Here is a 13,080-nt window from a genome sequence, read left to right on the forward strand (position 1 = left end):
GATAAGACTCTCAAACTTGGAGTGAGCATAGTGTGTAGTCATTGGGGCTCTTCTCCATTGCCCCAATGCCCCGTTTAACATCAAGGTAAGTGGGAGCAAAGCCTTATGGCTACGCTAGTGTGTATCACCTGACAATCGGTAGGATTAAGAATATTCGGGTGAGTACAATTTCCTCTTTTGATGAAGAACATGATTTTTTAGTTTGGGGCAATATGGATAATGTGTGACCCACTAGATTCCTCCCAAGCCATAATACAGTGGTGTTATAGAAAATGTTCATTCACTTTGGAGTCTATTGAGGCATCATGTAGCAAGTGAAATGAATCCCATCTCCCAAACCACTTCTTTATTTCTTGCATCCAACCGGTGCTCAAGATCTTGCTTTTATGTGTCTTTTGAACTCTTTTGCTTGCTTCCCATGCAAATGTATAAAGTCAATGTGAGGGGTTTTGATGCATCTTCATCAAGTACTCTAAAACACTTTCCATACTCATAACCTCAATTAGAAGAGCTCTCAATTCAAGTAGTAGGGGGTACCCAATTGTAGAAAAAGAAGATGCAAAAAAAGCGAGAGTGGAGGTCCCGACTGCAACGCACAGAGGAGAGAAAGAGAGGAGGAGGAGGAGGAGGAGGAGGAAGGGGGGGAGATGTGAGGAGACGACCGCGCGTAGGGGAGCTCGCAGCTCTAGGAAATGGAAACAAACTGTGAGACTGGGGGAGTAAGGGGGCAGCTAGCGCAGGATACGAGCACAAGCAGGCGTGCGAGGGGTGGAAGCTATGCGTGTTAGCAGTGAATAGGTGGGCAGATCTTGAGAGGAAGCCACGGGAGTGACGGGACAGAACGAGCGGAGAAGGGCTTGGGGAGTCGTGGTAGGGTCGTTGTGGAGCGCATTTTTTTTATATTACAAATGATAACTAAACAGATTTCACCAACCAATTGTCTGTTTGCTAGTTTAGGCCATCGCTTGAAAGTGTTGACGAAATGAGTTCAAAACCTTCAAGTGACTTTTTAGTGAGGGAAATCTCTGATAAATATAGGCGAAAAGTAGTAAGGTTCACTAGTCATTGGTTGGAGGAATCTTACTAATGAATAAATATATCCAGAGTAGAGCCACTAGTTCCCGTGCCTGCTTCGTAAAAAGTGCTTTTGGAAACTCTCAAAATCTTTCCAAGTAGGCTTTGAGTTGCTCCCGCTCCACACTTACTCCATAAGGAAGAACTGGTCACTGGTGTCACCAATTCTCAAATGCATTGCAACTTGTGAGCTCCATTTGGCAGTCGGACCAAATGACCGGACGAAAAGCGGTGTGGAGCTCTTTCCTCCTCTCTCTCTCTCTCTCTCTCTCACACACACACACACACACACACACACACACGCACACACACACACACACGGGGCACAGACTACAGTGCGCCACTAGGCTCTGCCAACCTTGAATTTGACTTTCATCGCTTCTGCACTCAACTAAGCTCCTGGCCATGGCGTAAACCCCTTAATCTGCAAGGTACATTGCCCCTCTTGGTATGTGTGTGGCGTATGTGACAAAATGTAGCTGCATTTTGACGCGTACTCAACCAGATCGCGATTCGCAGCCCAAAAGTTTCCCTTTTGTGTAGAAAGAAGCTTCTCCATGGGGTAGTCTTCGGAGCACAATGGAGGGAATGTTAGGTGAGGATCTTGCAGAGAGCCAGCAGCAGAGAAGTCGCCAAATCGTGGTGCCGTGATCTTGGACCAGCATTGCCGTGATCTCGGGACGGGCGTGTATTGGCGTGCACTATCCACTATGGACAAGTGCACGCGTAGAGTGCTCCTCTACGCCCTCTTGCTTCTTCCCTACTTGCAGGTGCTGTGTGAAGATGATACAGAATGTCTCAAGGCATTCAAAGAGTCTGTCACAGACACCAACAACTCTCTAGCTACCTGGAATTTCGGCAACGTTTCCAGAGGGTATGTATGCAACTTTGCTGGCGTCACCTGTTGGAATCCCCAGGAGAACAGAGTGCTGGCGCTCAAGCTGCCACAAGCAGGGCTATCTGGGAGCTTTCCCTCTGGGCTTCAGAAATGTGCCTCCATGCAAACCCTTGATCTGTCGCAAAATGGGTTTAGTGGGCCCATCCCTGATAATATCTGCAGCCAATTGCCTTACACAACAGTGCTGGATTTGTCAAAGAATGGCTTCACAGGCTTTATACCTAACAATCTACAGGATTGCTTATACCTCAACACTCTGCATCTGCAGCATAATCAATTCTCAGGTTACCTTCCTGGTGGGATCGGCATCCTCCCTAGATTGCGTGAGCTGGACGTATCCTACAACAAGCTAAGTGGAGTCATCCCATCCAGCTTTTCCACCCAGCCTCCATCAGCCTTCGGCAACAATCCTGGACTCTGCGGTCCCCCTCTCAATAAACAATGTGCTTCAGGCCCTAATAATGTTGGTTTGATTGTGGGTGCTGCTGTTGCCTCTGCTGCAGTTGTCGCTTTTCTTGCTGCATTTGGGTTCTGGTGGGTGCTCTTGCGTGCCAGGAAGAAGGAAAGAGCTCTTTTGAGAGATGAGAACAAGTGGGCAAAGTGCATCCGAGCGCCACGATCAGTATCAGTGTCTCTCTTTGAGAAGCCTCTGAAGAAGCTAAAGCTAGCCGATCTCATGGCTGCCACAGGTGATTTCAACAGAGAAAATATTATTGGATCTGGTCGGACGGGCACCATCTACAAGGCCTTTCTGCCAGATGGCTCCATGTTGGCAGTCAAGCGGTTACGTCCATCTTCACAGACGGACAAGCAGTTTGCCTCGGAGATGGATATATTGGGGAAGCTGAGGCATAGGAATCTTGTTCCCTTACTCGGCTATTGCTGTGCCGGATCTGAGAAATTGCTGGTGTACAAGCACATGGTTAATGGAAGCTTGAAAGATTGCCTTCATGAAATGCCTGAGAAAAACAAACCAGATTGGACTACTCGGCTCAGGATAGGCTTAGGAGCTGCTCGCGGCTTTGCATGGCTGCATCATAGTTGCAATCCGCGAATAATCCATCGCAACATCAGCAGTGAAAGCATACTTCTGGATGATGAATATGAATCAAGGATCACGGATTTTGGCCTTGCCCGCCTTATGGATCCTGTAGACACCCATGTTAGCACTTTTGTAAATGGTGACTTCGGTGATCTTGGCTATGTAGCTCCTGAGTATAGCAGAACCTTGGTTGCCACTGTGAAAGGAGATGTCTACAGCTTTGGGGTAGTGTTGCTTGAACTTGTAACTGGTCAGAGAGCAACGGATGTGTGTGCAGAAGCTGAGTTCAAAGGGAACCTAGCAGAATGGGTTGCTTTTCTTTCAAAGAATGGGTGTCTAGAGGAGGCCATTGACATGTCACTTACAGGAAGAGGTCATGACAACGAGTTAAATCAGTTTTTAAGAGTTGGGTGTGCGTGTGTTCTTCCAGGCCCAAAGGATCGTCCTACAATGTATGAAGTCTATCAATTTCTGAAAGCCATTGGCCAGAATTTCAGCATTAGCGACAATGATGAATTGCCACTTTTCCTGAACAAGGAGATGGATTATGCCGATGAGCTCATCGTTGCAAGACATGGCTAAGATAGTCGGTATGCTTCCCTACTCTTCACATCAGTGGTACATTTAAGTTTGGATGTTAGTGGTCTATGCATTGTTTCTCATTCAGGTTTGCCTTTTCTATGCATGTAGTGGGGGACGATGAACTTTATGTGGAGCCTATTGATTCGGCTAAAAATGGGTAGTATTGGGATAGTAAACTGGCAATTCGAATGAGTGATAAGTATTGTAATGTGTATTGACCACAGACAACTTCGACATGCCTACTGTCTCAAGAATGATGCAATACCTTGGGCTGTTTGGCAAGACTTCCTTTGGATTCTGGGTGAAAACTCATTATTGGTTGCAAGTCAATTGGAATCGACTAACTGGAAGAAAATGTTTTGGTAGCCTCTTGTTGTTTCTGGCTTCATAGGTACTTACATATTATTTAGGGTCACAAATATGTGTTTTTGCCCATGATCAGATTGATTTGTCTGTCTTTGTTAAGCAGTGGTTCTTTGCTTCATCAAGGTTGTAGTCTGGCATTGCTTCGTTTTTGAGTTTTTACCACCTGCATCATTTTTTGGCATGTTAAAACATGCCACGGAGGAGAAGGGAGAAAGGTGTTCGAATTTTTGAATGTCTTTTCTTAGTTTGTTAATGGGTCCCTTCATTTAAGGGTCTCATCTGACTTTCCTTTCAGTTTTTGGTCTTAAAATGCCAATGGGAGCTTTAACCTTGTTGTGTTTTGACTTCGGGTTTGATATACACACCATCCCCTCCAATATGGTTGGGTAATTAAATAGGCGGTTGGTTTAACACCTTTCAGCTCCATCAGTGTGCTACGTTGTGGATTTCTCGTCGATCTTGTATAGCTGTTTGGGTGTTTGAAGTTATCTTTTCCTGTCTTTCTGAGTAGCGACTATTCGTTGACTTCTTTTGGCCTAAATGATTCCTGCAATGGGTGGTTCAGTTTTTGTTGTCGAAGCTTGCAAGTCTGTGTGCCTGGTCTTTTGGTTGCATTGTTGCAACTTTGGCTGGCATGTCAGAGCAGGATGTCCAACTTTCCATTGCTGTTGTAAACTCAAGCTTTTGGTCAGCTTGCTGGTATGTGAGACTTCCAAGCATGTGTATGCAGTCATATGTCATTTCACGAACGGCAGTTGTATGAACCTTTTAGAGTAAAAGAAAGAAGAAGCTCAATACTGTTTGTTTCTCGTTTTTGTTGTGTCTGTAGGATCTGTTTGATTGAAAATTTTGATGAACTGTTTTTTCTTTTCTCGTCTTTTGCAGTGTTTTGTCCACTTTGCAGTGTTATAGATTTGTGACCCTCAGCACTCGCAAGAAGCAAATCTCTGTTGGTACCAACTTCAAGTACAATTTGGCAGTTTGTGGATGTTGAGTTTAATCTTCTGATCCTTTTAAGTCTTTCATTATTAAACAAATCGCAAGATCTTTCTTCATTAGAATGCATACGTTCGATGTCTTATAGGTTGTTGTGTGAAGTTTGATTTCTAGGATTAAGTTTTTAAGATGTCTTATCCTTTTTTTGCTTAAAGTTGAGTACTTGTTTTAAGCCAAGTAAGTTGCGTCAACTTATTTTACACATACCTTTTCTGAAAACATTTTTAAGTTAATAATGTTTTGTTTTATCTAGTTTTGTTTCGAAGCAATCAAAGTGATTTAGTTAGTTAGTTTGTTTGTTTTTGTTTTTCTTTTCTTTTCGTGTGTCCCTTGCTTTTATAGTTTTATGAGTGCTTTATTCCCTCTTATAATTCGTGAGTTCAGACTATTCTGAACTTATGAAGGTATATGCATACGTTCGATGTAACTACATGTGCACATGGCCTCTTGGACAAACCCTGCCCATTTTCAGATCATTAACTTCTAGTATGGATCAATTCACAAGTAGCCAGTTCCCCGAAGCAGGGTGTTTCAATGTTATAAGTGGCTATTAGTAACTTGATTACTGTTTGTCCCATAGTTCACTTCTGTTCAAATTTATGTTTCTTTGTTTGAATTGCAAGTTCGGCATCCAGTTTGCTTTTTTCCGGAAAAATATTATGTCAGTTGGGGAAGAATGGCTGGCACTTTGTTGGCGTTGATTTGGTATGGATTAATGATTAATTTTAGCTGGATTAAAATACACTAAATGTGCTGGTTCTGGACCCGCAATGCTTACATATCCTGGTTTGTCATGTAAATTTCCTGTTTGAAAGTGAAAAATTCTGGTTGTGATTTCCTTGGGCCTTAATAGTAAAAGTGAAATATTGGGGATTTTCATTATAAATCTAGGTGAATACCTTAGATTTAGCACCAATCTTGGTTGTCTCAGTAGTTTGACCTTAAAAAATAAGCACCAAAGAACTGGTTTTTTTTTAAAAATAGCATTGGTGTAGGTAAAGGTAGGTTGTTGAAGAAGTTGACTTATATGAGCCTTTATGGGTGTGTGTTCTAAATTTTGCGGTTTCAATGCTCTTTTGAAACTCGTCCGGTTTATGTGGTAGTGCTCTTGCCACCAAGACTCATCCAAACCAAAAGAATTTACTATTTTGTATGTGTGTATGAGAGAGAGAGAGAGAGAGAGAGAGAGAGAGAGAGAGAGAGAGAGTGCTGACATGGGATTCTGAATAGTGCAATGGGAAGGGTTGTACTTCCTCAACACCACAGTTTGTGGGTTGAGTTGGCTTGGTTTGTCTCATAAAGAAAGGGACACTTAGGTCACTGTTGGTGAAAAATCATTTTCCTTACCATCCAAATTTGTTTCTATGCTTTCAAAGAGGAACTTTTAGAGCTATTATTATTCAGCTCTTAAGCAGTAGGATTGTAATTTGAGACACTATTCTTGTCCTAGGTTCATGTTGCAAGGGCTTTTCCTTTTGTATTTTATAAATTGATTTCTATGCATTTGGTGTATTCTTTATTGTAAAAGGCTCTTGTATTTGAATACTTGGGAATGATTCCTCATTGGGTGGGTCATTTGAGGAGGGGACTTTTGCTGAGCTTACCGCATCTTTTTGGCATGCCACCTAGGTATAAGTGTTGCATCTTCAAGGAATTTCACTTCTTTCTCTTTCGTTTTCCACTGAAAAGTTCTCTTTCAATTGTCCTTTGTTAAACCTAGTAACACTTTCTCTTTCTACCTTTTTGCATGTTCAATTATTTTTATAGTATCTAATCATCTCCTCTTCATAAAATTTTACTATCTAACTATAGCAATTATTGTATTATTTATCATTTAGAGCTACTTTATTGTCATTTGTAGTTTGAGCTCTTTTTTGCGTAGGTGCTTATATAACGTTGGTCGATAAGCATTGCAAGCCACTTGTGTTTAAGAAAGGTGATTATGTCATGCTTGAAATGGGGAAACAAAGGATTAAAAGTGGTAACACCTATGTTTTTGTGGGGTATCCACATTTTTATGGTGTTCTCAAAGTAAATGTTGTCATTAATGATGTTTCATTTGTTTAGAATTACCATCACACACAATGTTTTCCACATAAGTCTCTTAAGACCTTCTGGAGGACCCCTTCCTCCACCACATCCTGTTTAGGATGATCTATCTTCACTTGCAAACTAGAAGAGAAAGTCATTTCCACATGAATGGTTGATTGATCATGAGGCCCCCACAACATAAATTGGCACGATTTACAACCAATATCTTTTGACCTTTTAAGGGCCATCACTCATGGTCTAGTTGATTCTTTATTGAGCAACTGAGGAAAGTTGCTAACCTTGGTGGGAGGAATGTTACGATATTGAATACCCTTCTATTGTATGTAGTAGCATTACAATTGTAATAACTGAGCGTGCAATGGTTAATTATTGTTGCTATCTTTTTAATTTAATGGTGAGTTGATGTTGTATACAATGGAACATTGAAAGATGGGGAGAAGGAGTCTAACAATAAAACCAATAAAATCTCAGGATCATTTATTTTATCACAAGTGTTTTTATATATTCTTAAAGTTTGTAAAGCTTAAGTTGTACATAGGTGGAGAGAACCAACCCCATTGCCGTACATGCAAAAAGTGGTGAGAACCACAAAAAAATTCAAGTGTAAAAAAAGGGCCTCTAATTTTTTGAAATAAAATATGAAAAACCCAACTCCAAAGAGTGTGCCATGGAGTTTGGGGACTAAGACTTAAGACAATTTATTTGCAAGATTCTCTCTCCTTCTCGTGTCCTATGTTATGTATCACAATTTTGTCTATCTCTTGCTCTTACAAGCTTTCACAAACTAGGCTATGCTTATGTGCATGTGTGTATGTAGATTGAGGAGATGTATATGTATACTGAAAAGAGAGAGATTGCAAGGTGTGTGTGTGTGTGTGTGTAGAGATCTTGAGGAATTTCAACAACTCTGCTCCATGAACTCCAACAATGTAATATGCATCTCCTTTTGCAAAATCACTTTTTCGTTCCAAATGCCTCTTGTAGCAAAGGTTTGAAACCTCACTTTCCTCCTCAAACTATCAAGTACCTTGGTTTCCGCATTCTCTTCTCAATGTAAACCACAACCTATTGAAGCTCTTCATTATGAAAGAAAGAAAGAAAGAAAGATTTTATAAACATCGTTCAAAAGGCTAAATTCGACCTATAAAAGAGGTCAGTGTGTGTGTAGGGTATCCTCTATCATTCCATCAAAATGAAAAGAATTGAACTATAAAGCTATAGCCAAGTAATCAACCGATACTAGCATTGAAAATAAATGTACAATGAGTGGGAATAGGGGAAGATGGAGCTCTACTGCTAGGGGCTTAAAATGCAAAGCTATATGCATCGGATATACAATCATGATATGTGGTCTAGCTAGCTCCATCGTGTATCGTCTTGAGATATAAAATAATATACATCAATCAAGAAGGTATCGGCAGCTCCTTGAAGAAAATATAGGGATCTACTTTGAATCAAGTGAGTCTCTCCATAGCCTCTTTGTGGAGCTGGATCTCTGATCTTTGTCATGTCTCTCTGGTAGGGACATGGTGTTCAAAAACTAGGCACCCTCTATCACCTGCGAGCTCTAAGTGTCTCCTCTCTCTAGAGAATGACTCTATTATGTGTAGGGGCCATGAGGGGAGTAGATCTCTAGAAAAATGTGGTAATTTGTTTCTTGCGGCCTCTCCTTGGAGCTGTCTAGGCTGTAATGATATCTCTCTATGACACTATATGATTAGAATAAATCTCCCTTGTATATGTTGGTATGTAGAATCAAATAGTGAACGAAGAGAATGTTGCTCTCTACAGAAGGTGGGATATCCTCTCTTTGACAATTGTATATGATCTACACTGCATACATAATGAACCTTCTCTCCACCTCCTCTCTACACAATTCATATATCCTCTCCTCTCTAGGGATCCGTGTTGCTCTATCAGTCTCGATCTCCAGTTGATGTGGTGAGACTGTGAGCTGACCAATAGCTACTCGCAAGCCATGTCATAAGAAGTGCTTCATGTATATGGGTCTCTCTATAAAACCACCATCAATGATACTCATGAAATAATCTCTATAGCACAACATCTTTGATAGAAGAGGCTGTTTAGGCGATATCCATGTCTCTCGTTGTCGATAAATTTACAGTCTTTCCAGGAAAGCACCGGGCTTTTGGCTGTGAGAGTTTGTGAGAGAACTCCAAATACTATATGAAGGAGTTAAACCATAAATGCCATGAAGTCAAGGGTTTGGAAGGAAGTGCAATCAAAGAAGCCCCACTCTTTCTCTCTTGCACTCTCACATGAATACAAAAGAGAATATCAAAACAACACAAAGATGAAAACATCAAGGATATGGTCATATCATATCATGGGTAATATGAACGGGTTAATAGATGAGTTAATGGCGTTCAATCTTTTCCGACCAAACAGGCTACGAATTGTTCTTTGGAATTGTAGTTTTGTGCTTACCATAATATATATGTTTTGTCTAATGATTGGGATTAATTGTGTGTACAAATCCTTTTGGTTCATAGCAAGATAACTACACTTACGTCAAAAGAAAAGTTATAGTCTATAAGGGGTAGTATGATGGGATCCTGTGAAAGAAGTTTTTCATTGATCCTTTCTGGGCCAAAGAGAAACACTGTACGTACGTTGTTGAAAGTGTATTTTACAGATAATCCATACGTTAATTGCAATAGATGGCACAGAGTGGAAGCGATAGAAATTCACATCATGTGGATTATTCATCTAGGGTAACTCTAGTATGTGAAAAATATAGATATGAGAGAAATGAAGAGAAGAAAAGTTTCCCTCCCAAGCCCTATTCTTGCTTGTAGGCCGTAAGATATATGTTGGATTAGAGATGAAAAGAAAACAACAAGAAATTAACAAAATTTCAATGTAGAACACATCTTACTTGAGAAACCCTTTGGGAGTTATTCACCATTTTTAATGTGGAGAGAGAAGAAGAGGGAAGACTTCAAGCTTTGATTGATGCCCCAAGTTCAAGTCCTTCTTTGATTAGAGCTTATCTTTCAAGGATAACTTACAAGAATGGCTAGTCTTCCTCTAAGAGCAAGTGTAGGCTTAGGCTTATGTTTATGGCTAAGTACAATTAAACATTACTACTCTCATGAATTTATATCATGAATGGTTTACAAGAAAGAAGAGGTCCCCTTTTATAGGTGAAGGGAACCCCCAAGGGTTACACAAGAAAGAGAAGAGCCAGTGTGAACATGAACTGAAAAAGTTTGAAATGGGATGCCCCTGCATGATGTGGACAGATTGGGGTCCACAATTTTGATCATATCTTCTCAACCGTGGCTCCAAATAAATAAATAAAAATAGGGACAAAAAATTCAGCTCGTTACCTACGAATCCCATTTTATATACTTTTTTCAATTTGGATTGGAACCTTCAATACTCGCTAGTGCAATGAAAATGGAAACTTCAAGCACTAGGCAAAACACTTATTAAACACAACATCAATTCCCTCACGGTCTCAGACCCAAGACCTCACACACCGTCAAAGATGGTGAGAGCTCGGGGTATGAGAGTAGATTGAGAGGAAGAAGGAGTATTCTTACGAGAAAGATGTACATCTCCTCACATAATCACTCATATTAGCATAGCTTAGCTTAGTAATTAGCATGGTAGAGGAGATCAGCATGCATCGAAGCTTGGCTCTTGGTTGGATTTGCATCACAAAGCCAAGAGTTGTTGGTGTAGGCCTTCCTTGTCACAAGCTTGGAGTAGGTGATAAGCTTTCCATTAAAGCTTGAGAAGGAGAGAGAGTATCTTCTTGCTTGACACATGAGTTTGTGTGGATAATGCCTTGAGAAAATCAGCCCCCTCTCTCTCTTGGTCGACCCCTCTTGCTATTTGCTCATGCTGCAACCCTATTGGCCCTTTCTAGGCTTAGACAATGAGTATTAAGAAGCATAAGTGATAGCCTTCTGACATGTGTTCCCCTTTCCCCTTTTGTGAGATATTTAGGTAATTAATAAATGCAACTAGACTCTCATTGGACCCCTTTTTCTCATGGCCAATAGGAATCAGGCAAGCCATTGGGCTGCTGAATGCTCATCGGACCCCTTGGGAGACTGTCCAATATTCTTCTAGAGAGCTTAATTCTTACAGGTTATTTTATTAAGTGTTTTTAAATTAATTAAACTAGATTTACTCTAGCCTAATTCTCATTGGTCCACCTCTAAGGCCATCCAATAGGATTTTAGTACACCTTGTGGGCATCTGGGCTAGGGAGCTGACATGTGTCCCTCATTCGCTTTATGTAAAGGGAGCTTGTGTGTGTGTGAGAGAGAGTTTCTCTTTCATCTCCTACTTCTAGGGCTCGCCCCCTCCTATGTAGGGATGCATGAAGACTTTTTGAGCACACACAAAGCATCCAATTTTCCTAGGCTTTTGACCTTTGGACACAACCTTTGAATTTTGGAACCTTAGCATTTTGGAAGTCTTAATGGGCTGAACCTTAGGGTCTTTTAAGCCCATTGTTGCACCTTGCTCTTTTGCAGATGCCTCCTCCTTTGGATCCCTATTTTTCCTCGTTTGGATCCCTACTGTGGCCGGTTTGCCAGCTTAACCAATATTATAGCTTTTTCTCCCCTGGCACTTCCCCATATTAAATTATCAGTTTAACATGAGAAAATCATTTAGGAGAATTAGATAAGTTATTGTGACATTACCTCTCTCTTAAAATCATAGTCGTCCTCGACTATGGGGTAGAGAAGATAAAGCATATTCATTAGTCCTTTTCCTCGTGGGTAGAGGATCCCTATGTTACCCTACGACATCGTTCCAGAATGGATGACTAGTCCATTTGGCGCTTTGAGAGACTAAGCTGCCGCAAGCATGTTTGCACATTAGTCCTATCAATCTTCCATAGTAGAGTGACAAGCTCTACTTAGTGTTTGGGAGACTTCGTCTCCACAAAATTGATCTAATCATGCATACTAATTCATTTTTGTGAACAATAAAGAAAAAGAGAGTCCTATAAGACAAAAACTTTGCTCATTTTTAACATTTTTACATTTGCTTACTCTAGAGAAGCATTGTAAGCATTGAGAAGGTTTAGGTTATCCTTTAATCGATGCCCTACATTCATCTAGTATTTTTAAAAGGATAATTCTTAAACTTAATAAGATGTCATCAGATAGTCTTACTGCCTCTTAATACCTTGCCTTTATGTCGAAGGATGGACTCGGGCTACAACACCTCTTCTTGGTCCTCGATTTTCGGTGGGTCTTCAATAGTTGGTTCTTGTGGTTGCTCTCCTTTGTAAGGCTTTAGTAGGCTCACATGGAAAGCATTGTGTATGAGCCAATGGCTGAGCAACTTGAGTTGATAGGCCATCTCATTGATTGGCCTAAGAATCTGGAAGGGACCATAGTACCTTTTTGCTAACTTAGCATAGTACTTTTGGTGTCCCGTAGGATTCTTGCCAGTCGTGTGCCTTAATCGAACCTTGGGAAATTTAAGTAAGACCCAATAATTTTCTTTAAAGGCTTGGGCTTTTCTGTGCTTGTCATCAACATCCTTTTGCCTTTGCTGTGAGATAGAGATAGCATCCTTAATCTTTTGGAAATATTCTTGTAGGTCTCTGCTATACTCATTTGCAGAGCGAAGATCTTCCTGCGTACCTTAAGTAGCAAGGGACTTTTTGATCTTCCCTCTATTACCTCAAAAGGTGCTTTTCCCTATTGACGTTTTTTCTCATAATACTTTCTAATGGTAAAGTAAGAATATGTTACCCTTGCGATAAATAATATGATGAGATAGAAACCTTATTATTATACTTATATATGTATATATACATTATAAGAAATATACTTATGTATCTAAAAAGAATCAAGATAGATCTTGCAAGATAGATCTTGTAGCATTCTTTCCCACTATGTACATGTCACAACACGACATCCACCCCCTCTAAACCTGCAAATCCTTTGATATATGCCACATTTGATCTTTGTAAGATCAATCCTCTTGTAAGTCTTCCATGATTTCATCTTCATTGATAGCTTCCAACGCTTCATCTTAACCTTGATCTTCACCTGTTTTTTGCTCTTCCTCC

At 40.6% G+C, this 13,080-nt stretch overlaps 1 protein-coding gene across 2 annotated transcripts; it reads left to right on the plus strand.

The window, feature by feature from the left end:
• Positions 1–1,263: 1,263 nt before the first annotated feature.
• On the plus strand, positions 1,264–5,041 carry LOC147418482 (probably inactive leucine-rich repeat receptor-like protein kinase At5g48380). 2 transcript variants are annotated; one of them, XM_086506674.1, is made up of 2 exons: positions 1,264–3,604; positions 4,848–5,041. In XM_086506674.1, the coding sequence occupies exon 1, from the start codon at positions 1,785–1,787 to the stop codon at positions 3,594–3,596; it is 1,812 nt and encodes a 603-aa protein (XP_086362800.1). In that variant the 5' UTR covers positions 1,264–1,784; the 3' UTR covers positions 3,597–3,604; positions 4,848–5,041. The 2 variants fall into 2 exon arrangements, with proteins under 2 accessions (XP_086362800.1, XP_086362799.1); XM_086506673.1 differs by lacking the exon at positions 4,848–5,041 and adding an exon at positions 3,705–3,961.
• The last annotated feature ends 8,039 nt before the right edge of the window (positions 5,042–13,080 follow it).

The sequence above is a fragment of the Adiantum capillus-veneris genome, chromosome 30 (genome assembly GCF_014529385.1).
Source record: "Adiantum capillus-veneris isolate H3 chromosome 30, ASM1452938v2, whole genome shotgun sequence".
Lineage (NCBI taxonomy): Eukaryota > Viridiplantae > Streptophyta > Polypodiopsida > Polypodiales > Pteridaceae > Adiantum > Adiantum capillus-veneris.